At 46.7% G+C, this 25,847-nt stretch overlaps 3 protein-coding genes across 3 annotated transcripts in view; all 3 read left to right on the top strand.

Moving 5' to 3' along the window:
• The first annotated feature begins 416 nt into the window (after positions 1-416).
• pdia2 (protein disulfide isomerase family A, member 2) lies at positions 417-7,109 on the top strand. The gene is made up of 11 exons (XM_062448605.1): positions 417-725; positions 2,419-2,625; positions 3,039-3,172; positions 3,304-3,441; positions 3,992-4,108; positions 4,283-4,408; positions 4,586-4,777; positions 5,599-5,719; positions 5,879-6,060; positions 6,723-6,893; positions 6,989-7,109. The coding sequence occupies exons 1-11, from the start codon at positions 461-463 to the stop codon at positions 7,043-7,045; spliced, it is 1,710 nt and encodes a 569-aa protein (XP_062304589.1). The 5' UTR covers positions 417-460; the 3' UTR covers positions 7,046-7,109.
• Positions 7,110-8,344: 1,235 nt separating this feature from the next.
• zgc:136472 (uncharacterized protein LOC678514 homolog) lies at positions 8,345-14,211 on the top strand. The gene is made up of 11 exons (XM_062448158.1): positions 8,345-8,593; positions 8,876-9,076; positions 9,216-9,349; positions 9,909-10,049; positions 10,901-11,008; positions 12,348-12,473; positions 12,745-12,942; positions 13,071-13,191; positions 13,447-13,628; positions 13,734-13,823; positions 14,063-14,211. The coding sequence occupies exons 1-11, from the start codon at positions 8,377-8,379 to the stop codon at positions 14,126-14,128; spliced, it is 1,584 nt and encodes a 527-aa protein (XP_062304142.1). The 5' UTR covers positions 8,345-8,376; the 3' UTR covers positions 14,129-14,211.
• Positions 14,212-24,206: 9,995 nt separating this feature from the next.
• The window catches only part of si:dkeyp-9d4.3 (caskin-1), a 19,892-nt gene continuing 18,251 nt past the window's right edge, over positions 24,207-25,847 (top strand). The window contains exon 1 of the mRNA XM_062448953.1: positions 24,207-24,798. Within this exon, the coding sequence (XP_062304937.1) occupies positions 24,705-24,798 (94 nt within the window). The 5' untranslated portion in view covers positions 24,207-24,704. The remainder of the gene's footprint in view (positions 24,799-25,847) is intronic.

Here is a 25,847-nt window from a genome sequence, read left to right as displayed (position 1 = left end):
ACTGATGTCACACAAATACACACATACACACTGACCTCTTACACATTGTGCTGTCTATAAATGCCCATATTAACTCTATTCTATATTATAATCTATATCAGATTCTACTCACTATATTCTAACATTGTTTTAACCAATGTTCTATTGATTTTGGGAGAAATAAATATTATCTGAATGTCTCTCTGTCTCTGGTTTAAAACTAACATGCTATTCCTGTGTGTGTGTGTGTGGGGGGGGGGTGCGGTCGGGGGGGTCTGTGAGAAGGTGTGGATGTGTGTGTGGGGGGGTTACGTGTTCTGATATGTTGCTGGAAAATGAATGACTTTGTCTGATTGGTCCCCAGGTTCAGGATTAAGGTTGTGATTGGCTGGGAGAGAGCACCAGTAAGATATGAACACACACACACCATGCACACACATACACCTGCAGTGTGGAGCTGAGTCAGTCTGAGGAAGCTAGCATGGCAACACACACCGTCTCAAACACTGTTCTACTGGGATTTCTGGTGCTTGGGCTCTGGAACACCACAGTCTGGTCTCAGCAACCAGGACCAGAACAAGAACCAGAACCAAGACCGGAATCAGGACCAGAACCAGGACCAGAACCAGTGGAGGAGAAGAAGGAGAAGACCACAGAGATTGAGGAGGAGAAAGATGTGTTGGTTCTACATGTGAAGAACTTTGCTCGAGCGCTCAGTGAAAACAGCTTCCTGCTGGTTGAGTTCTGTGAGTAGAATGTTCAGCCTGGAAGGTCTAGAATGTTCCCTTCATTCTATAATGTTAGACCATAGAACACGTCATCACTATGCAGAGTGCGGAAAATGTGTGTGCCTGGTGTGTGTGTGTGCATGGTGTGTGTGTGTGTGAGACCTCCCCAGGTGCTGTGAATACCAGTTCTCCCATGTCTCAGGGAGAGTCAGTTGGGGGAGGAATAGGGGGAGGGAGAGAGAGAGATAGAGACAGAGGGAGGGAGTGAAGACAAAGGGGAGGAGGGGAGAGACAGTTAGTGCAACTGTCACTCTGTTATCAGAAGTTAATTTGTATGTTGGGATACCTGTGGTGCATGTGTGTATATACAGTATGTGTGTGTTAGGTGCATGTGTGCCCAGTGCCACACACACACACACACATGTTCAGACATCAGGCCCAGTGCCATACACACGTGTTCAGACATCAGGCCCAGTGCCACACACACACACACACATGTTCAGACATCAGGCCCAGTGCCACACACACACACACATGTTCAGACATCAGGCCCAGTGCCATACACACGTGTTCAGACATCAGGCCCAGTGCCACACACACACACACACACATGTTCAGACATCAGGCCCAGTGCCACACACACACACACACACACACACATGTTCAGACATCAGGCCCAGTGCCACACACACACACACACACACAAACATGTTCAGACATCAGGCCCAGTGCCACACACACACACACATGTTCAGACATCAGGCCCAGTGCCACACACACACACACACACACACACATGTTCAGACATCAGGCCCAGTGCCACACACACATGTTCAGACATCAGGCCCAGTGCCACACACACACACACACACATGTTCAGACATCAGGCCCAGTGCCACACACACACACACACACACATGTTCAGACATCAGGCCCAGTGCCACACATACATGTTCAGACATCAGGCCCAGTGCCACACACACACACACACATGTTCAGACATCAGGCCCAGTGCCACACACACACACACACACATGTTCAGACATCAGGCCCAGTGCCTATAAAATATGATATGCTTGTTTTCTGATCCAGTCGCACAAACAGCATTAAAACATCATTCTGAAACATAGCTCTGTAGTATTGGACAACCATGGACAGCGACATTTGTGGTGCATTATTAAGAGATGTATTTATTAGATTTGAACCTCACTGCAAAACTCAAACTCAAAATTAGCACCAGTAACACTAAAGCAGCTAATAATTGTTAATTCAACTTCGCCATGTAATGTTGTCCTGCAAGTAAAACAAGTTCATTCATGGCTAGCTATTTACCAAGTGAGAAGTTAACCTTTCAATAGAGTATTTTGGTTATCACAGACTCGATATTTGTCACTATAGATTTATTTACCCCTTTTCATTTGAACTCCCTCACTTCATCCAGGCTGGCCTGGCCTGTGGTGGAAACCCTGCTGATTGTTGGAGCCGGTGTATACATGTGTGTCTATATGTACACAGTACACAGTATGTATGTGTATACATGGGTGTACATGTGTTTAAATATATATATACACAGTACATACGTGTATACACGTGTTTATATAAGTCAAGAAATATGAATGTATACAAATATATGTGTGTATATTTGTGTATATACATGTGATATGTGTATATACATGTCTATATATATATGTATAAATATATATGTGTGTAGACGCTCCGTGGTGTGGACACTGCCGGAAGCTGGAGCCTGTTTATTCTGAAGCGGCAGGGCTACTGAAGTCGGAGGAGTCAGGCGTCCGATTGGCTAAGGTGGATGCCACAGAAGAGGAGGAGCTGGGGGCGGAGTTTCACATCAGCAGCTTCCCCACGCTGAAGCTGTTCACTTACGGAGACCGACACAACCCTATCACCTACACCGGTACTACACCCTAACCCCATCAGCTACACTGGTGCTACACCCTAACCCCATCACCTACACCGGTACTACACCCTAACCCCATCACCTACACCGGTACTACACCCTAACCCCATCACCTACACCAGTACTACACCCTAAACCCATCAGCTATGAATCAGATGGTTGCCGGTTCAAATCCCAGCCTTGTCAAATGACGTGTTCCCTACTTGCCTCGGGGGAGTGTTCCTGTACTTACTGTAAGTCGCTCTGGATAAGAGCGTCTGCTAAAAGACTAAATGTGTGGTGTGTATGTATGTATATGTGCGGTGTGTATGTGTGTGTGGGTGTGTCTGTATGTATCTGTGCGGTGTGTGTGGGTGTGTGTGTGTGTATGTATGTATCTCTGCGGTGTGTGTGTGTGTGTGTGTGTGAAGGTAAGAGGACAGTAGCAGGTCTACTACAGTGGTTGAGGCGTCGGTCTGGTCCAGGAGCAGCTATTCTGGAGTCTGTCCAAGCAGCTGAGGACATCATCACTGCTCACAACATCACTGTGGTTGGCTTCTTCACAGTAGGGACCCATCTATCTGCCTGCGTGCCTGTCTCTGTCTGTCTGTCAGCCCGTCCATCCATCCATTTATCCAACTATCTATCTATCTTTATTATACAGTATATACATCTATACATCTATCTATCCCTCAGAGTTTGGAGAGTGTGGAGGCAAAGCTGTTTTCCGAAGTTGTCATGGAGATTGTTGACATGGAGTTTGCTGTGACAACCAGCCCAGAGGTGTTCCACAAATATAGAGTGGAGGGGAGAGGTCTAGTGCTGTTCAAGAAGGTGCACACACACCACACCACACAAACACACACCACACAAACACACACCACACAAACACACACCACACCACACAAACACACACCACACCACACAAACACACACTACACAAACACACACCACACCACACTAACACACCACACCACACAAACACACACCACACCACACAAACACACACCACACCACACAAACACACACCACACACACCACACCACACAAACACACACCACACCACACACACCACACAAACACCACACAAACACACACCACACCACACACACCACACACACCACACAAACACACACCACACCACACACACACACACCACACAAACACACACCACACCACACCACACACACCACACAAACACACACCACACCACACCACACCACACACACACACACACACACACACACACACACCACACCACACAAGCACACACACCACACAAACACACCACACATACGCATATATACACCACACACACACCACACGCACACACAACACACCACACATACATACATACACACATACATGATGTGTGTGTGTGCAGTTTGACGAGGGCAGGGCTGACCTGATGCTATCTGAGGAGGATATCCTGGACAAGGAGCAGCTGACCTCCTTCATCCACAACAACAGCCTGCAGCTTGTCACAGAGTTCAGCGAACAGGTATAACACACATTTACACCACACACATTCACACACCCATGCACATACACATGACACACACTTGCACACAAACATATACACACACTCACATACACACCCAAGGACAGCATATGTCTGCATGCACACATACATCTGTTTTGTCTAACAGTGCATTGTGGTGTGTGTGGTGTGTAGAATGCAGACAAGATTTTTGGCTCCAAGGTCCACACTCACAGTCTTCTGTTCGTGAACTCCAGTGTGCAGAGTCACATATCTCTGCTGGAGGACTACCGGATGGTGGCTAAGGTGTACAGGGGACAGGTACACTAGGGTAGTACTACTGGAATACAACTATATACTACTAGAATACAACATGAATACTATTATAATACTACCACTACTAAAATACTACAATGTACTACAATAGACTAAGGGGTCAGATACAATAATGTGAGCAGGGCCAGGATCTACTAACAGGTCTGTCCATTCGAACGCCAGGTGTTGTTCATCTTGATTGATGTGTCGGCCGGCCTATCTCACGTGCTGAAGTACTTTGGGCTGACAGAAGGCGATGCCCCCACCGTACGCATCATCAACACAGACACCGTGAAGAAGTATGCGCTGGGCGGGGCTATCACGACCCAGTCTCTGATGGAGTTCTGCCAGGGTGTTCTGGATGGAACCATCAAGGTAACCTAGCAACACGTGGCTGTGTCGTTACTGGTTGTGTTGTGATTGTGTCGAGGTTGTGGTTGTGTTGTGATTGTGTTGAGGTTGTATTGAAGATGTATTGTTTTTTTTATCAATTTTTTTTTTCTTCAAGTTTTCAACACAAAAACAAAACACACAACACATAACACCCCCCCGTGGCGACCCTCCCTCCCTCACCCTTCCCTTCACAATTCAGACATATATAATTCGATGTCAGGTTGCATATAGTGAAAAAAAAGAAAAAGAAAGTTAAGTACAAAATAATCAGAAATAAAACTTTCATGACAATTATAGTAAAACAATAAAAATAGTAATAATAATAATAATATTCTTAGAAAAAAGTACTTAGTTTTGTATATAGTTCAGACCATGTTGCTATCATCGTTTCGCAGGCGCCATGCATTCTGGCAACAGAAATTTCCGAAACTGTTATGTCAAGAAATGTGTTCAGCCATTGTAATCGAGTCATTGTATGTGGTGGTAGCCAGCGTTGAGCTAGGATCTTTTTAACAGCTGTCAACCCAGATAATGCTATTCTTTTTTCTGATTTTGGAAATTGAAAAATATTCAACTGAGTTGTATTGTTTGTGTTGAGGTTGTATTGTGGTTGTGTTGTGATTGTGTTGAGGTTGTATTGTGTTGTGATTGTGTTGTGGTTTTGTTGAGGTTGTGTTGAGGTTGTGTTGTGATTGTGTTGTGGTTGTGATTGTGTTGTGGTTGTGTTGCGGTTGTGTTGAGGTTGTGTTGAGGTTGTATTGCGGTTGTGTTACGGTTAAGTTGAGGTTGTGTTGTGGTTGCAGCCCCACCTGCTCAGCCAGGAGCTTCCAGAGGGCTGGGACCAGGGCCCCGTCTCTACTCTGGTGGCTGAGAACTTTGAGGCTGTGGCCTTTGACCCCAACAAAAATGTATTTGTGGAGTTTTGTAAGTTAGAAATGTCCACACACATGTACACACACATGCATACTAACCCATGCCCATATCTCAGAGGTTAACTTGGTACCATGTGTGTGTGACCATGTGTGTATGGTTTGTGTATGGTGTGTGTGTGTGTGTGTATGGTGTGTGTGTGTGTGTGCGCAGATGCTCCGTGGTGTGGACATTGTAAGGAGTTAGCCCCAGTGTGGGAGAAGCTGGGAGAGATGTATGCTGAGCGTGATGACATCATCATAGCTAAGATGGACAATACAGCCAATGAGGTGGAGTCTCTGTCTGTGTCTGGATACCCCACACTGAGATACTATCCTGCTGGAGAGGAGAGGAAGGTACACACACACACACACACACACACCCCACACTGAGATACTATCCTGCTGGAGAGGAGAGGAAGGTACACACACACACACACCACACTGAGATACTATCCTGCTGGAGAGGAGAGGAAGGTATACACACACACACACACCACACTGAGATACTATCCTGCTGGAGAGGAGAGGAAGGTACACACACACACCACACACACGCACCCCACACTGAGATACTATCCTGCTGGAGAGGAGAGGAAGGTACACACACACACACCACACTGAGATACTATCCTGCTGGAGAGGAGAGGAAGGTATACACACACACACCACACTGAGATACTATCCTGCTGGAGAGGAGAGGAAGGTACACACACACCACACTGAGATACTATCCTGCTGGAGAGGAGAGGAAGGTACACACACACACACCACACTGAGATACTATCCTGCTGGAGAGGAGAGGAAGGTATACACACACACACACACCACACTGAGATACTATCCTGCTGGAGAGGAGAGGAAGGTACACACACACACACACACACCACACTGAGATACTATCCTGCTGGAGAGGAGAGGAAGGTATACACACACACACACATACGCACCCCACACTGAGATACTATCCTGCTGGAGAGGAGAGGAAGGTACAAACACCTTGTGTGTCCTGTGTGTAGGTGGTAGAATACACTGGCAGCAGAGACCTGGAGACTCTCTCGAAGTTCCTGGACAACGGAGGAACTCTGCCTGAGGAGATGGAAGAGGAGGAGGAGGAAGAGGAGGAAGAGGAGGAAAGGAAGGAGGAGGAGGAAAGGAAGGAGGAGGAGGAAAGGAAGGAGGAGGAGGAGGTAAGAAAGGAGTTCAATTCCATATCTAGAGCCCCAGTACAACCAATCCACTCCCAACTTACTCCCCTCAACCAATCCACTCTCTCCTTCTGCAGGTCACTGATGACTCATCACAGCCTCCTGCCAATGAAACGTCCAAAGATGAACTGTGATGTCACGCAGGACAAACATAGCAGTTTCCATGGTTTCCTAATAAAATGTTTTGGTTCCAAAGTTCAGACTGTGACATTATTTCTATGATATATTGATACGTGTTTTTGAGATGTAGAGTGTAGGTGATCCAGGTCTGTGCCATAATTAGTTCACGAGTTCAGTAATCACACCATATATTGAATACATATATGGTATTGAAGCAGGGCTGGTAGCAGAGCCGAGCCTGGAGCAGATGGTGGAGGCTGGTAGCAGAGCCGAGCCTGGTGCTGATGGGGGAGGCCGGTAGCAGAGCCGGGCGAGGGGTCCTGGGAGGACGAGACTGTGATTAGGGGACGCAAAGAACTTACACACTCACACACAGACCACTTCACTGAGTTTTAGCACCATCTAGTGACCAAACAGAAGATCTGGTCATGAGATCAGTAGAAGGTCTAGGTACATTTACATTACATTTAGTCATTTAGCTTATCCAGAGCGACTTACAGTTAGTACAGGGACATTCACCCCGAGGCAAGTATGGTGAAGTGCCTTGCCAGAGGACACAACGTCATTTGGCACGGCTGGGAATCGAGCCAGCAACCTTCGGATTAATAGTCTGACTCCCTTACCGCTCAGCCATCTGACCCCCCCAGGTAGGACAACACTTTATAAATCCAGGTAATATAAGACAAGATAACACTTCATAAATCCCCAAGTGGGAAAATGTAGGTGTTACAGCAGCAGAGAGAAAGACAGACTGTATCTATATCTATCCTACATGGCTAATAAGTAATGAAAGCAAGACCGTGTGTGGTAAATAAAGTGAACTGCCTCACCCACCTGTACATCCACACCAGGAAGTGACATCACTGCCATGCCCACTTGTACATCCACACCAGGAAGTGATATCACTGCTATCTGTTGTTTACTGTTGTTGTTGTTGTTGTTATTGTCATCGGGATTATTTCTGCTGTGAATTTGGAAATAAAGATGATTAGATTTGACTGACCCTGTTTGTTTGAGTTGGACACAGCATGCTGTTCTGTTACCCAGCATGCACCTGGGCTGTTCTGTTACCCAGCATGCACCTGGTGAGACTGGAGCATTAGTGGAACAATAGAGGGTTAGTGTTGGATATAGCCCGAACCCTACACCTGAGATAACAGCCTGTTAATAAACTACAGAGGTAACACAGTCACACAAACCTCCATACACACACCTCACACACACACCTCTATACACACACTTCACACACACACTTCACACACACATACACTTCACACACACACCTCCACACACACTTTCCCAGTTTCCTCTCCTCTGTGGAGGTCAGTGTCAGACTGAGTTCAACATGAAGCTGCTGCTGCTGTTCTTGCTGTTGGGGAAGACGATCTGTGTGTGTGTGTCTGTCTCCTCCAACACACACTCCGACGCACACTCCGCCACACTCTCCGACACAGACTCGGAGAGGACGGGGGGCTCCGTTGGGGAGGACGGGGTTCTACAGTTGAACAGAGGAAACTTCAAACAAGCTCTCAAACACCACAAACAGCTGCTGGTGCACTTTTGTAAGTAGTCACACCCTCACACACTCACACACAAACAAACACACTCACACACACTCACACACACTCTCACACAAGCACTGTGTGTATGGTGTGTGTGTGTGTATGGTGTGTGTGTATGGTGTGTGTGTATGGTGTGTGTGTGTGTATGGTGTGTGTGTGTGTATGGTGTGTGTGTGTATGGTGTGTGTGTATGGTGTGTGTGTGTGTATGGTGTATGTGTGTGTATGGTGTGTGCGTGTGTATGGTGTGTGTGTATGGTGTGTGTGTGTATGGTGTGTGTAGTTGCTCCTCTGTCGGGGGAAGGCCAGCGGGTGGCAGCAGAGTTCCGAGCCGCAGCACTGCAGCTGCAGAGGTCGGAGGTAAAGCTAGGTGTGGTCGACGTCTCCAAGGAGAAGGAGCTGGCTCGGGAGCTCAACGCCACAACCCCACCCTCACTCAGGCTCTACCAATCAGGAGACAGAGACAAAGTCACACCATGCCCAGGTACACACACACATGCACACACACACCAACATGGAGACCACATACACACACATTTACACACCACTCAAACACACATCACACACAGTCAGTCATGTAACCTCTCTCATGCACACATTTCTCTTGTGATGTGATTGTTCAGGACTGCAGACTGCTGCCTCCATTGTGACATGGCTAAAGAGGAGGGCGGGGCCTTCAGCTGACCTCATCACTGATCTTAGCCAATCCGATTGTCTAGAAGACTTGGAGGGGCTTGTGGTCCTGGGACTGTTCAAGGTGATTGGCCGCTTGATTCTTACCGTTTTCCAAGTCACTTCATGAATGGAGAAATGAAGGCTGTGTGATGGACCTTCTGTGTGTGGTGTGTATGGTGTGGTGATAGTGTGTGTGTGGGAGTAGGGGAGTCAGATGGCTGAGCGGTTAGGGAATCGGGCTATTAATCAGAAGGTTGCCGCTTCGATTCCCGGCCGTGCCAAATGACGTTGTGTCCTTGGGTTAGGGTTAGGTACTCCACCCTACTTGCCTCGGGGGAAAGTCCCTGTACTTACTGTAAGTCGCTCTGGATAAGAGCGTCTGCTAAATGACTAAATGTGTGGCGTGTATGGTGTGGTTATGGTGTGGTTATGGTGTGTGTGTATGTTGATGGTGTGTGTGTGGTGTGTATGGTGTGGTTATGGTGTGTATGTGGTGTGTATGGTGGGCTTTTGTGCAGGTGTTAATGTGTGTGCTGTGTGCAGGATCTCCAGCAGGGGGCAGTGCAGGTGTTAATGTGTGTGCTGTGTGCAGGATCTCCAGCAGGGGGCTGTGCAGGTGTTAATGTGTGTGTTGTGTGCAGGATCTCCAGCAGGGGGCAGTGCAGGTGTTCTACGCTGCAGCAATAGACTTGCCAGACCTGCTCTTCTACATCAGCAGCTCTCAGACCTTCTACAGGAAGTACAACATCATCAACCAGGAAGTGGTGCTGCTGTTGAAACAGGTCTGTCACATGACTTGGTAACATGATTCATTATACAAGTAGAAATATAATGGCTCTGTCAGGCCAAATAGTGTACTAGGGCCAAATACTGTCCTACCTGACGTCACAATGCCGTTCCGATGCAAGGACACGTCCGTCACTATGCCGACCTTAAATTCCTGAGATATCTACGCGTGCTAGCAGGAAACTGTCATGGTTGCTATACTGGTTACTAGGTAGGAAGTTTTGTATTTAGGCTTATTTAAACCAGTTTATTCTACTCTAAGATTTGAAGTTTTCACTCGTTCGACATTCCCGAGACAGCAACGCGCGCAGGTAGAATACTATACGTGTTGCCTTCCCGGTCTGTTAAAATTGATGCTAAATAAGTAATTTTTTCGATGAAAACGACTAGCTAGCTAGCACTAGCTATCGAAGGAGTGAAAACTTCAAATCTTAGAGTAGAATAAACTGGTTTAAATAAGCCTAAATACAAAACTTCCTACCTAGTAACCAGTATAGCAACCATGACAGTTTCCTGCTAGCACGTGTAGATATCTCAGGAATTTAAGGTCGGCATAGCGACGGACGCGTCTTTGCATCGGAACGGTATTGTGACGTCAGGTAGGACACTATTTGGCCCTAGGACACTATTTGGCCTGACAGCTCCAACCTCAAAATCAGATTGACTGATGGCCATGGTATGTTGGTGATAAATCATAAGTAACACCTCTTCACAGTTCTATTAAAGATATATTGTACAGACAAATGGATAATCAGTCTTTGTGTGTAAATGTGTGTATTGTGTGTGTGTGTCTGTGTGTGTGTGTATGTATGCGTGTGTGATGTGTGTGGTGTGCGTGTACGTGTAGTCTGAGGTGCAGCAGGTGTATGACATGAGCAGTCAGACATCTAAAGAGGAGCTGATTCTCTTCATCACTGTTCACCAGATGGACCTGGTCACTGAGTACACTGGACAGGTACACACACTCACACCAGACAGGTACACACACTCACACACTCACACCAGACAGGTACACACACTCACACACTCACACCAGACAGGTACACACACACTCATACACTCACACCAGACAGGTACACACACTCACACACTCACACCAGACAGGTACACACACTCACACACTCACACCAGACAGGTACACACACACTCATACACTCACACCAGACAGGTACACACACACTCATACACTCACACCAGACAGGTACACACACACTCATACACTCACACCAGACAGGTACACGCACTCACACTGCTAGTGTAGCCAAAATCTTATTTGGGGGAGGTCTCATCTTAAAATTATATATACATACAATATTATATATTTTTTTTTGGTACATATATGTATTATATATATTTATATTACATTATTATTAAATAAAATAATAATATATGCAGTATTAAAATGTATTTTATCAAGAGGGACATTAACATGTAAATACACCCAATTATAGCCAAAAGGCTAGTTTCAGTTGGCAGTCCCACTGCCAGAGTGAAAAAAGGAAATTCAAGCAAAAAAAAAAGGCATTAAGTTAAAATATATGAAACATAAAATCCCAATACACAAAGAACAATGGGTATAAAAACAACAAGTGATAAAACATAATTCTACTGCTAAAAATAATCTACTGCTTACCCACTAATGATCAAATTTTTGGTTAATTATCAAACATGTTTTGAGATTTCTTTTAAAGCAGTTGAATGAGGTTATTCTCTAATGTTCTGTGGGCAATGGTTCCATTCCCGGGCTGACCTGACTGAGAAAACCGACTATCCGAATACACTTTTTTTAAAAGGAATTTCACAGTCTCCTCTTGCTGACCCTCGAGTAGCACTGGTTGCTGCTGTTCTAAACTTGACTAGGCTGCATAGTGGTGGGGGGGCCAGGTTAAACCGGATTTTGAACATTAAACAGCAGTTCTTAGATGTGATCAGTTTGTCCCAACTTAAAAGTCTGTACTTATGGAGGACTGAACAGTGATGGTGTGATTTAGGTTTTTTGTCAAGTATTTTGAGAGCCTGTTTGTAAAGAGACATGACTGGTTTAAGGGTAGTGGAGTTGGCAGTAGACCAGGTGGGTAAGCAATAGTTAATGTGAGATAACATAACTCTAACCTAACCCTAACCAAACTATATATTTTAGTCATTTAGTCATTTAGCAGACACTCTTATCCAGAGTGACTTACAGTAAGTACAGGGACATTCCCCCGAGGCAAGTAGGGTGAAGTGCCTTGCACAAGGACACAAACTAAAAACCGAACCACACACACAATCTCACAGGCTGATGTTCCCTCCAGACTGCGGCTCAGATCCTGTCCTCTCCGGTTCTAAGCCACGCCCTCCTGTTTGTCAACAAGAGCTCCGACGACTTCTTCCATCTCCAGGCGGCCTTCAGTGCCGCTGCTGCCCCCTTCAGGGGGAAGGTAGGTACTGCATTCACACACCTAACCCCCCGAACTAACCCTAATAACCGGAACTAATCCTAATAACCGGAACTAACCCTAACCATAATGTAACACCCTACTTGCCTCGGGGAGAATGTTCCTGTACTTACTGTAAGTCTATCTGGATAAGAGCGTCTGCTAAATGACTAAATGTAAATATACTAATCTAGCCCTGTTCATTGTCACTTCTGTACCACCTCCCTAACCCTAACACTATATTTGTCTGAACCATATGTGTGTGTGTGTGTAGCTGCTGTTCGTGCTGGTGGATGTGGACGAGCCAAGGAACGGCAGGATGTTGGAGTACTTCCGTGTTCGAGACGTGGAGGCTCCCTTGCTGCGATTGGTCAACTTGACAGACTATGTGACCTACCAGCTCCCCTCTGACACGCTGGACACGCCCACCATCACACACTTCTGCCAGTCATACCTGGAGGGCAAGGCCAAGGTACACACAGACACACACACTTAGACAACTACACACACACTCACAAGCAAGTAACATGTGTGTATGTGGTGTGTGTGTACGTGTGTGTCTGCATGTGATGTGCGTGTATATGGTGTGTGTGTGTTTAGCCTCGCCTGCAGAGCGAGCCAGCTCCAGCTGACTGGGACCAGCGTCTGGTGAAGGAGCTGGTGGGCTCTAACCTCGAGAGAGTCGCCTTCAACCCAGACAAGACTGTCTTCATCCTGTTCTGTGGGGACACACACTCTTACACACATACACAAACACACTTACACACACACACACACACTCTTACACACATACACAAACACACTTACAGACACACTCTTAAATACACACACACACTCTTACATACACACATGCACACACACTGTTACCACACACACACTCTTACATACACACATGCACACACACTGTTACCACACACACACTCACATACACACATACATACACACGCATACACACTCATCATGCTCTCTGTTGCAGATCTGCCCTACAGCCAGAGGAGTCGCTCTCTCTTCCTGTTGTGGGAGGAGCTTGGTACGGCCTTCCTGTCCAGAGATGATGTGGTCATCGCTCGCATTGACACGTCATCCAATGACATTAATCTGTCTCTGCAGGAGCCAAGCCCCGCCTTGCTCCTCTTCCCCGCCCTTCACGCAGAGAGGGTCGGTCACACCGTCTGTGTGTTTGTGTGTGTGTGAGAGAGAGAGGATGTGTGTGTGTATGTTATTGTGTGTGTGTGAGAGGTAACAGTATGTGTATTTTGCCAGGTGGTGATCTACAGAGGAGAGAGGACTCTGGAGGAGCTGAGGGGCTTTCTGGAGAGAGAGATGGAGAACGCCAGCAGAGACAGAATCAAGGTTGTAAACCTGAACCAGCAGCTTTCATTGACACATGCCACATAACGTGTATTAGATGTATTTGACTGTAATGCACAATGTGTGTGCGTGTGTGTGTGTGTGTCTGTGTACGTGTGTGTGCGTGTTTCTGTGTATGTGTGTGTGTGCGTGTGTGTTTCTGTGTACGTGTGTGTGTGCGTGTGTGTTTCTGTGTACGTGTGTGTGCGTGTGTGTGTCTCTATGTGTGTGTTTGTGTCCAGGAAGAACAGGAGAGGAAGCAATACATTGAAGCACAGAAGGCAGCAGAGATCAAGGAAGAACTTTAGTATGGATCTTTAGCATGCAGTATGGTAGTGTATTGCATGGTATGGTAGGGTGTAGTATATATTAAACCCTGTTTCAAAGCGTCCATCTCATTGTCTCATTGTCTCCTTTAAGAGACATCACACCTTGTTTGATTTTTTTTTTTTAAGTGAATCTCAAGTCTGGTGGTCATTACTGTTATTTATATGTGTAGTTTGACAAGAGCAGACCAGTCTAGACCAGAACATACCAGTCTAGTCCAGACCAGACCAGACCCAGACCATGCTAGTTCAGACCAGACCAGGACACCAGATTAGAACCAGGATGAAGCACTGAGGGTTCTAGAATGTCTGCAAATCAGAACTGTCATGATTTCGTGTTCTACATTTTGACCCAGATGCCTGTCCCCTTAAATCCAAATTAGCTTGATACCAGGGGTATATATATATATATACACACACACACGCCCTGTCCTACACACATACATTTATTTAAAGATCTGTTTTTTCACAAATGTTCTTTTTCAGTTTTTCTCGATTGGTTACACACATTTTCTGAATGCATACCTCATACTCTCAGAACTCTACACACAAATCAAAAAAACACACACACAATGGGCAAAACCCCTCACTTCTCCTGCAAAATTAAACTTTACATTCAAAACAATGTTATTTAATCTCAAAATTGTATTTTGTTTTCAAATGACAAACACAAACCATCATATGAATAGACATTTATAAGAACCATTTGAACACTGATGTGCTCAATGTAAAACACTATGAGGAATGGAAAACACTTCTTCTTCATTCATCATAGTGAGTTAGGCCTTTTTTTGTTCAGTGTTACATTTACTACAGACAGTACATACATAAGTGTGTTGTAAAATATTTGAGAATATTGTTTTTATACTCAGAACACAGAAATACACGGTAACAAATATATTTTACGTATTTTTCCCAGAAAAACAATGTACACAGTGTACATCCCAACCAACACAAAGTTGCACATACAGTGGTCTACATACAAAACAACAGAATAATTTACTGTATAGTGTATACAGTTACATTATTATTATTTTTCTTTGTATTTGCCGTAATGTTATGGCGTTATTTTCTAGGACCATGTTCATTATTTCAGTTTCCTGTTCAGGAGACAGAAGACGTTCCCGACCACCTTGTGTTGGTAATCTTTCATGTCTGCCAAACAAATAGTAAAATACTGTAAATACTGTGTAGGAATACAAAGTAGGAATACATTTTCCAAATACTTGAAACATACTTTATTTTTACAGTCCTACAGAACAGTCCACAGGCAACCTACCTATTCTCATTTCGGAAAGTCCGGATGATGGATGCTACAGTGTACCTGCTCAAATTTGTCTGTACTCTTTGCCCAGCCTCCCTCATTGTTAGACCATGGTTGACTACATGGTCAACCAAAGCGGCTCGGATCTCCTCAGAGATTATGGTCCTTGGCCTTCCTCATCCTCGTCCTCCCCATCCTCCTCCTCTTACTCTCACTCCTCTGCCTCTGTTTCCAATGTTGGCATCCATTGCTCAAAAACAGAAGAGGTCACCTGTTGGCAGTGTGTTCCTTGTGAAAACAAAAGATTTTCTTCATGAAAATTGTGCCAAATGCAGAGAATTGTGTGTAGTGTTTTGAAAAAAGTGTGTTTTAGAACTGCAATTTGAGTGTAAAGCAGGAATTGTGCTTGTAGTTTAGCAGAATTGGTTCATGGGGTTGGTGCATGAGTTACATGTTGTGGTCATTGTGTCTCAAGTACCAGTATTTGTGTGTAAACAATTGAGAAAAACTGTAAAGGGGTCATTGATTGCTAAATTGGTCATTGATTTTAACTTGTCATAGTTGAATAACGACAGTTCGGTGGGTAAAATGGATATACAGTGAACCTCAAAGTCCATTTGACACCTCTTTCCTATTTAAATCTCACAACTTGAAACTGCAGCTGTAAAACGATCAGTTTCGAAAAAGCTGAATTTGTGACGTCACAAATGTAGCATCACCTTGTCACGCCCCAACATTTACATACAAACCAGCCCTCTGGTTTTCTGGCCCAGGATCTCAGACACTAGTTTAGCTGCGCGCTGCTCTGTGTACTTCCACGGGAATTACAAAGGAGAAAGTTTGGAAGTTTTCAAAGGATATTGAAAATGGACCATCGTAAATGCAGTGTTCCAGGCTGTACAGGGAATGCTGACACTTTTCAGAGTCTTCCTAAGGAACAAAACACTCGACGGGCTGTGATGTTTGTCTATGAGAAAATCCCTGTGCAGTTCGACCCTCAATTACACATTTGCTCGAACCATTTCACCGAGGACAGTTTTGAAAACCTAGGACAATGTAAAGCAGGATTTGCTATGAAGTTGTTGCTGAAAAGAGGTGCTGTTCCGACCTTATGTTCATCACAACCGCAAGCTGTAGTATGACGTTGTCGCTAACAGTTATTAGCAATGCTAACGTATCCTGCCTGTATCTAGTATCCTGCCTGTATCTAGCATCGGTAGAATGTGTGATGATTTAGGTTATTGGCAATGGGGCTAACGTTATTTCATGTTCCTGACTGTGCTTCATTCAAATAAATAACCAGTTTTGTCATGTAAATCTACAAATCAAGATGCATGTGTAACAGACGTAGTCTTGCATCTCCGTCTGAGTGTCACGACTCAACACACAGCGTGCCCTCCAGGACAGCAGAGGGCACTAAGGAGTCAAAGCAAGGCTGGCTCAGCTGTGAGGAAGTGAACGGCCATGGTTAAAAGGAACCCTGAATTGTTTGCCAGTGCTCATTCATGGTTTGTGTGCTACGGGCGTTACTTCACTTGGAAACTTTTTACGGAAACTCTTTACCTGTGCTGGACCCTGCTTGCCCCGACTGTGGATTTTGGATTACGATTTGGACTGTTCACTTGGACTCTCTTTTGTTTCACGGTATTGAATCCCGCTTGTCTCTGACCTTTCCTTTGTCTTGCCCTACCTGGAAACTTCGATTGTGCTGGCTGCTCTGTGTACCTTGACCCTGGACTGTGCCTTGACCTTGATTGTGGATTACCCTTGAACCAACCGTCTTGATGGACTTTAAGTTTGCCTTTGCCTCAATTATTATTTGACCCAGTGTGTGGTCATGACTGACTACTTTACGTGATTGAAGTAAATCAGAACCATTAAAAACTCTAAACTGCATCTGCGACTGTGCTCTTCATTCCAACCTGACATCATGAATGAGCCAGATCAAAGTGGTGCAGCGGATGTAGAGGAGCTTCAGTCTCTTGTTCAGAGACTCAGGGTCACAGTACACAATCACCAAGATGGTCTGCAAAGGATGGAGGAAGCCCTCAACCAGATTGGACATCAAATGAGGAACTTACCTGACCCTCGTGATCCTCCTTTCCGGGGTCCGGTGCCTACCGTGAAGCTGTCTCCTCCACCGCCCTTCTCTGGTGAGCCAGCTGCTTGTAAAGGCTTTTTGACTCAGTGTTCGCTGATCTTAGAATTGCAACAAGCGGACTTCCCCACTGAACGTTCTAAGGTGGCATACATCATCACACGGCTACTCGGAAAGGCCTTGGACTGGGCTACCGCTTTATGGACTCACCGCCATCCAGACTGCACATCCTGTGAGAGGTTCATGGATGCGCTTCAGCGTGTCTTCGATAACGGCCTCACACCACGACTGGCGGCTTCACATCTGTTTTCACTCTCCCAAGGCCCGCGATCAGTCACAGAATACGCCATCGAGTTCCGAACCCTGGCAGCAGAGACCGGATGGGAGGGTGAAGCCCTCGTGACTGCTTTTTACCAAGGATTGAGGGAGTCACTGAAAGACGAGATGGTGAATCGAGACTGGGGCGAAGATTTGGATGACCTCATCACTCTGGCCACAGCGTTGGACAAACGCATGCAAGAAAGACGAAGAGAACGCAGAGAGGGTCGCTCTCTTCCGCCAACCCGGGTCCACAATTCTCCATTGCCATCAAGGCCACCACCTCAGGCCGGTTTCCCCGTAGACCATGGTGGGGAGGAGCCCATGCAGCTAGGTCGTTCTCGGCTAAGCCAAGAGGAGAGACAGCGTCGGATTCGTCACGGCCTTTGCTTGTATTGTGGAGGCCAGGGTCACCTGTGCAGTAACTGTCCAAACCTCCAGGGAAAAGGCCGCGCCCACCAGGAGCCGGGGGCCTCCTGGTGAGCGGAGTGGTCGCCTCTGCTCCCGCGTCTCGCTGTTCCCTGCCTGTGCTTCTAACCTGGGGTTACCGCAAGGGGGCTCAAGTAGGTCTACAAGCCTTGGTGGATTCAGGGGCCGCAGTTAATTTAATGGACCAAACACTAGCGCGCCAGTTACAGGTGCCGATCACTCGTTGTGAGGCTCCAAGAGCAGTACAGGCACTTGACGGACGTCCCCTGGGGTCTGGACGACTGGAGTTCTGCACCCGGCCCCTGCAGATGCTTACACTTGACACACACTTGGAAAGCTGTGTTTTCTTTTTGATTGACACTCCTCAAGATCCCCTTGTCTTAGGATACCCCTGGCTCATAACCCATCAACCCTCCTTCGATTGGGCCACTAGCACTCTTACACACCTTCTTCCTGGCACAGCGCTCCCACGAGGCAGGCTTTACTCCCTGTCCATCCCTGAAACCAAAGCAATGGACACTTACATTCAGGACGCTCTCCAAAATGGGCTTATCCGACCCTCCACTTCTCCTGCTGCGGCTGGATTCTTTTTCGTGGGCAAAAAAGACGGTGGGCTCCGTCCATGCATAGATTACAGGGGACTGAATAAAATAACTGTGAAGAATAAGTATCCCCTGCCACTGTTGAACACAGCCTTTGAACGTCTCAGAGGAGCGACTATCTTCACAAGATTGGACCTCCGGAATGCCTACCACCTCGTCAGAATTCGAGAGGGCGACGAGTGGAAGACGGCGTTTATAACCCCTCGGGGGCATTACGAGTACCTGGTAATGCCTTTTGGCCTGTCTAATTGCCCTGCTGTGTTCCAGGCCTTTGTTAATGATGTGCTGAGGGAATTTTTGGATCACTTTGTGTTTGTTTATTTGGACGACATTTTGATATTTCTCTGACCTAGATTCTCACGTTCAACACGTCCTGCGAGTGCTCCAGCAACTACTCCAAAATCGACTCTTCGTCAAACTGGAAAAAAGTGAGTTCCACACTACTAGCACCACTTTTCTGGGCTTTGTGGTCTCCCCCCAGGGATTAACGATGGATCAGTCAAAAGTAACAGCAGTCCTGGAGTGGGCTACACCCACGACTATAAAGCAGCTGCAAAGATTCCTAGGCTTTTCAAACTTTTATCGCCGCTTTATCAGGAATTATAGCACAGCGGCGGCTCCTCTCACTGGCCTTCTCCGGGGTAAACCCGCTTCCCTGCGCTGGACACCAGCTGCACAGCAAGCTTTTTCAGAGCTAAAACAAAGATTCACCACGGCTCCGGTGCTAGCTCACCCAGACCCTGAACTGCCTTTCATAGTAGAGGTGGCTGCCTCCGAGGGGGGAGTAGGAGCCTCTCCCAGAGATCTTCCCAGGACCAGAAGATGCATCCTTGTGCTTTCTTTTCTCGACGGCTCACCGCAGCAGAAAGTCACTATGATGTAGGGAATTGTGAACTGCTGGCGGTCAAACTGGCCTTAGAAGAGTGGCGCCACTGGCTAGAAGGGGCCCAGCATCCGTTCATGGTGTGGACAGATCATAAAAACCTTGAGTATATCCGTGAGGCCCGCAGACTCAATCCTCGTCAAGCTCGATGGGCCCTCTTCTTCACACGCTTCGATTTCACACTCTTTTCGACCAGGGTCCAAGAACGTCAAGGCCGATGCCCTCTCTCGGCAGTTTGCCCCAGATATCCTTCTAGAAACACCAGAACCAATCGTTCCTGACACCTGTGTTGTTGCCCCAGTCCGTTGGATACTAATGGAGCACGTGCAAGATGGCCACCGCCTAGAACAACCACCACCCAACACGCCACCCTCCAAGACTTTTGTTCCAACGGCACAACGGCCACTGGTGCTGGAGTGGGGTCATGATTCTCGCCTGGTAGGCCATCCCGGGCGACACCGAACCATGGAACTAATTAGCCGTACATTCTGGTGGCCGTCTATAAGGGAGGATGTTGCAGGTTATGTCGCAGCCTGTTCCATATGTGCTGCCCACAAAGTCGACAACCAGCGCCCCCAAGGGCTCTTGCACCCCCTGTCCATACCCCGTCGCCCCTGGTCACATGTCTCTCTTGACTTTTATGGGGTTGCCCCTCTCCAATGGTTTTACAGTTGTACTCGTCATTGTTGATCGTTTTTCAAAGACCTCACGTTTTGTACCCTTACAGAAGCTCCCAACGGCCCGGCAGACAGCAGACGCTCTCGTTAAAGAGGTGGTTCGCTACCATGGCACGCCTGAGGAAATCCTATCCGACAGGGGTCCACAGTTCATCGCCAGATTCTGGAGGGCCTTTTGGCAGCTAATGGGGGTAACTGTTCGTCTCACCTCTGGGTATCACCCCCAGACTAATGGCCAGACTGAACGAGTCAACCAAGAGATGGAGAAATATCTCCGATCATATTGTTCTTCTAACCCTACCACCTGGGCAAGTTACCTGATGTGGGCGGAGCTGGCTCACAACCAGCTAGAGTCTTCATCCTTAGGAATGTCTCCTTTTGAAGCGCTTACAGGATACCCTCCAGTGTTGTTCCCTACCTCGCCAACAGAGGGCCCGGTGCCTGCAGCGAATGCCTCAGTCCAGCGCCTTCGACGTCTCTGGAAAAAGGTCCGCCGGAACCTCGTCAGGGCCACAAACCAACACAAACGCCAGGCGGATCGAAAAAGAAGAGTGGCAGTGCTCTACAAACCTGGTGATCGGGTATGGGTGCCTACAAAGGGATTGCCTATGCCTGCAGAATCCAAAAAACTCACCTAGGTATGTGGGACCGTTCAGAGTGTCACGCAGAATTAATCCGGTGTCTTACATGTTGTCCATCCCTCGGTCAATGAGGGTCAGCCCTGTTTTTCATGTCTCTTTGCTACGCAAAGCCATCTCTTCTCCTCTGTCTCTGGCATCCCAGAACCCTCCTCCACATCGGAGGATTGATGGCACTCTGACCTACACAGTCAGAAAACTCCTCGATGTTCAACGACGGGGTCGTGGATTGGAGTTCCTCGTAGACTGGGAGGGCTATGGACCTGAGGAGCGGTCATGGGTCTCTCGGACGGACATTTATGACAAATCCTTGATCCAGGAGTTCTTCGACGCCCTCCCTGGACCGTCGAGTGCCGGTCCTCGAGGGGGGGGTCCTGTCACGACTCAACACACAGCGTGCCCTCCAGGACAGCAGAGGGCACTAAGGAGTCAGAGCAAGGCCGGCTCAGCTGTGAGGAAGTGAACGGCCATGGTTAAAAGGAACCCTGAATTGTTTGTCAGTGCTCATTCATGGTTTGTGTGCTACGGGCGTTACCTCACTTGGAAACTTTTTACGGAAACTCTTTACCTGTGCTGGACCCTGCTTGCCCCGACTGTGGATTTTGGATTACGATTTGGACTGTTCACTTGGACTCTCTTTTGTTTCACGGTATTGAACCCCGCTTGTCTCTGACCTCTCCTTTGTCTTGCCCTACCTGGAAACTTCGATTGTGCTGGCTGCTCTGTGTACCTTGACCCTGGACTGTGCCTTGACCTTGATTGTGGATTACCCTTGAACCAACCGTCTTGATGGACTTTAAGTTTGCCTTTGCCTCAATTATTATTTGACCCAGTGTGTGGTCATGACTGACTACATTACGTGATTGAAGTAAATCAGAACCATTAAAAACTCTAAACTGCATCTGCGACTGTGCTCTTCATTCCAACCTGACACTGAGGCATACGGGCAACTGTCCGCTCCGACCAGGAGTCGAACCTACCACCTCTGACTTCCCAAGCGCCACCACTAACAACTACGCCAACGAAAAGCTAGCGATTCGTTGACGCGGGTGGCCTGTTACATACCTGAGGAGTGAGTTTCACCGACACACACCGGCTACACATGTTTGTCCAGATCCATTTTTCAGTAAGATAGCTAGAGATAACTGAAGCTGAGTTGAATCAGGATAGTTTGTTTGCTAAGCTGTAGTGCTAACGTTACCCACCTAAGTCGATCCTGTTTATTTCGACAACAGAAGTGGAAACAACGTTATCATTTCAAATGATATCTAGTCAATCTGTTGAAAACCGTGTTGTGTAGACACAATAGATTTATTTGTACGTTTTTATTTCAAGTCTCCACCTTCCATGTTTCAGTGAGTGCTGTTGGCTGTGTTGTGTCTTTGCTCCGCAGTTTCACTCGTTGTAAACCAACCAATCAGCGTGCAGCTAATCTATATATTCATGAGAATACCATAAAAGGAGAAAACCTCTTGTTTTTTCCCAGGGCTATTTTCCAGGGTTGCATTAGCGCACATAGAACAGGACCTGGGCCATTTTCAGCCAAACCAACGTTACATTAGCCTGGTCCTGACCAGACTCTCGTACATTTCATTTGTACAGAGAGTCTGGCCTCGCTCCATTGACAAGCGTTGACTTCCTTGTAGGCGGGTACTCTGTTGAAGTTTAAAACTATTGGATCTGCCCAGAGCCACTCTGATCTGCCATAACCAATCACTAGCGTTTGCCTTAGCCAATTCATTCACGACTACTGTAACAGAGCTAGCTGCCGTAGCTGGAAAATCAAACTGTTCCCGAACCCCGTGGGGAGGAGGGCCACAACATCATGGCCACCAACAAAACTTGTTCTTGCTCCGGCTTTAGTTTATAGATATTCGGCAGTGTTGCCACAACGGACCGAAAGGCTTCGGTCGCATCTTTCTCCGCCACCATTACAGAACTACAACACAAACTAGCGCACGACATCAACGTCATCGTTCTCAGCCACTCCCTCTGTTCGCTGATTCGCCGGTAGAAAATCAACCTGAAAAATCTGACTTAGTACCGAATGGCCAGACCTTGTACAGAAGCAAAATCCAAATTGAGCGGTAGTACGTAGGAGGGCAGAGCCAGGCTAACGTTACATACCCTATTCTGAGACCTTAAGGAACAGTGTGAAATATCACAAAAAAACATTCAATGACTGCTTTAAACACTTATTAATATTAATGTCAAAACTACTGTTCCTCACTTATCTACAAATACCTCAATTATAAAGTGTTGTTTCATTGGTTAGGGTTATATTATAGTTTTGTTAGGGTTATATTATAGTTAAGTTAGGGTTATGTAACGTTTAGCCATATCTGCACTGAAATTGCGATACAAAAATGTGCATCTGCTAACGAAAGAATGAAATGAATTTAATTAAGCATGACTGGCTAACATAACCAGTTCACTGGAAATACGACTTGACAAATTTCCTCGTGAACTGTTAAAAAAGAGACGTTTGGTGAAAGTTCGGTTTGACCTGAAATGAGGTTTGACCTCAGAAATCCCAATATGGAATTTCTGCTTGGTTTTTCTGCTGTTGTCAATAATTTTTTATAGCTAAAATAAAATACATTATAATGTGTGTATTTTTACTGTTATGTTGGGATGTATTGCAGTACAATTAGATAGTAAGAAATATACAGTTTTTTTCCCTCCCATAATTGAATTCCATTATATAGCTATTTCGCTTGCAACAGCTCTGTACCTCTGTTGGTCGACTGTACTACAGCATACATGCCCAGTAAACCCTTGCTCCCCTCATTAGAGGTGATACAGTACTAAAGAAAGTTTGTTATACAAAATTATATAAAACTCTGTAGATTGGGTGTATGGCTAGGGTTATGGTGGTCATTTACATTTGCTTTCAATAAACCCTAACTTACAGAAAACGCAGTAGTTTTGATAGGCAGTAGGCGCGATCTTTGAAACATACCATATCATAAAATAAGTGATGATGGTCTCTTCCTGCTCCCGCGGTCCCTGCACGGGGCAAGTTTCTGATCATCATTGAGCCCTGGTGACTGGTGGGCACACTTATATAGCATACACACGCGCACACCCATACACACATGCTCACACCGACACACGCAGAACTACGTCCATAATGACAAACACGCGTGCGCGCTCCAACATCAGCCTGGACCAAGGATTACAACTGTAGTATTGCGCGCACAGCTGGCTCGTGTTTATGTAATACCGTGCTACGCGAGCTCCGCAGCCGAGCGATATTGGTGACGTTAAAATATCAGTGCGTGTTGATATTCTGAGGATGGTGCTCGAGTGTTCGACGGGAGGAAGCTCCCGATTCACACGCATGTACGCACGGACCCACGTCAGGCTGGACTGAGCACTCGGACATTCTGTGGGATCGCGAGGTTACTGAAGGGAGGACAAAGCGGACCGAGAGCACCCTGACCGGAGGGACGTCCCGTGGCCGTAGAGGGATAACGGGGCCGGTCGGTTTAGAGGTTATTGAGGTTGTTTGAGCAGCGGAATCTGCTTTGCATCTTGCCGTGTTGGTGCAGCCAAATCCATCTCCACCTCCACCCGGTGGACCGGAGCAGGCAGGGGGATGTAGGGGACGGATTAACAGGAGACAGACCGAGAAAAGAGCAGGGAGATGGGGAAGGATCAGGAGCTGCTGCAGGCCGTGAAGACCGAGGATCTGCTGACGGCTCAGCGGCTTCTACAAAGACCCCGAGCGGGGAAAGCAAGTGAGTTTCACCCCACCCCCTCGCTCACGCTCACTCACACACACACTGGGCCGGGCGTCCTCACACACACAGGCCTAGTACGTCATGGCAGACGGTTGTGCATTGAGTCGCAAATCTGATGTCATATCGATGGAGTTAGCTCTCCCCTCTCCTTCCACCTCTCTGTACAAGTGCACACGTATATAATAGGGTTCGATTTATATATGGTATATATCATAGGGTTAGACTGTATGTGTGTATATATGTATTAAGATTATATTAAGTGTAAACGGGTTATTTACATGTATAAATATTATGATCATGTTATGTGTACATGAACACTATACAGAAAGCATACTGTTTAATAAGATTTGATTATGTGTATGACTAGGGCTGTATTACTTGTGTTTCCTCTTGTCTCTGAATGGGATTATGATGGTCATGTGATGACATAGAGGGCATGGCTACACAGTTAGTTCCTGCAAGAGTGTGTGTGTCTGTGTGTGTGTGTGTCTGTGCTTATGTGAAAGAGACTACTACTGTTCTCAGGGAAGTGTGAGTGTGTGTGTGTGTGTCATACACACTACACCACTGCTCTCAGAGAAGGGATTACTGGTGTGTAAAGACGCCAGATGTTTTTAGTAATAATGTAGGCATCATGTGTGTGTGTGTGAGGTGTCTGCATGTGTATGTGAGGTGTATGTGTGAGGTATTTGTGTGTATGAGGTAAGTGTGTGTGAGTGTGTGTTTGCAGTGTGTGTGTTTGAGGTGTGTGAGTGAGTGACTGAGTGTGAGTGTGTTAGGCGTCAGGAGCAGGCCTGCAGTGGGCAGGAGTTTGAGTGTGTGTGTGTTTGAGGTGTGCGAGTGAGTGAGTGTGTGAGTGAGTGTGTGTGAGGCGTCAGGAGAGGAAACGTGTTCGGAGGAGCAACAACACCTGTGATATTAGAGTGAGTGTGTGTGTGAGAGGGAGTGTGTGTGAGAGGGAGTGTGTGTGTGTGAGAGGGAGTGTGTGTGTGTGAGAGGGAGTGTGTGTGTGTGAGAGGGAGTGTGTGTGTGTGAGAGGGAGTGTG

Source organism: Osmerus eperlanus, chromosome 22 (assembly GCF_963692335.1).
Source record: "Osmerus eperlanus chromosome 22, fOsmEpe2.1, whole genome shotgun sequence".
In the NCBI taxonomy this organism is placed as follows: domain Eukaryota; kingdom Metazoa; phylum Chordata; class Actinopteri; order Osmeriformes; family Osmeridae; genus Osmerus; species Osmerus eperlanus.
This window is presented reverse-complemented; position numbering and strand designations above follow the sequence as displayed.

Excerpts from the sequence above, each read along its gene's own strand:
- zgc:136472 (XM_062448158.1), top strand. The coding sequence starts at position 8,377 with ATGAAGCTGCTGCTGCTGTTCTTGCTGTTGGGGAAGACGATCTGTGTG. Across the intron at positions 8,594-8,875 it reads ACAGCTGCTGGTGCACTTTT|TTGCTCCTCTGTCGGGGGAA; the intron begins GTAAGTAGTCAC and ends TGGTGTGTGTAG. Across the intron at positions 9,077-9,215 it reads CAAAGTCACACCATGCCCAG|GACTGCAGACTGCTGCCTCC; the intron begins GTACACACACAC and ends GTGATTGTTCAG.
- pdia2 (XM_062448605.1), top strand. The coding sequence starts at position 461 with ATGGCAACACACACCGTCTCAAACACTGTTCTACTGGGATTTCTGGTG. Across the intron at positions 3,173-3,303 it reads CTGTGGTTGGCTTCTTCACA|AGTTTGGAGAGTGTGGAGGC; the intron begins GTAGGGACCCAT and ends TCTATCCCTCAG. Across the intron at positions 4,109-4,282 it reads TCACAGAGTTCAGCGAACAG|AATGCAGACAAGATTTTTGG; the intron begins GTATAACACACA and ends TGTGGTGTGTAG.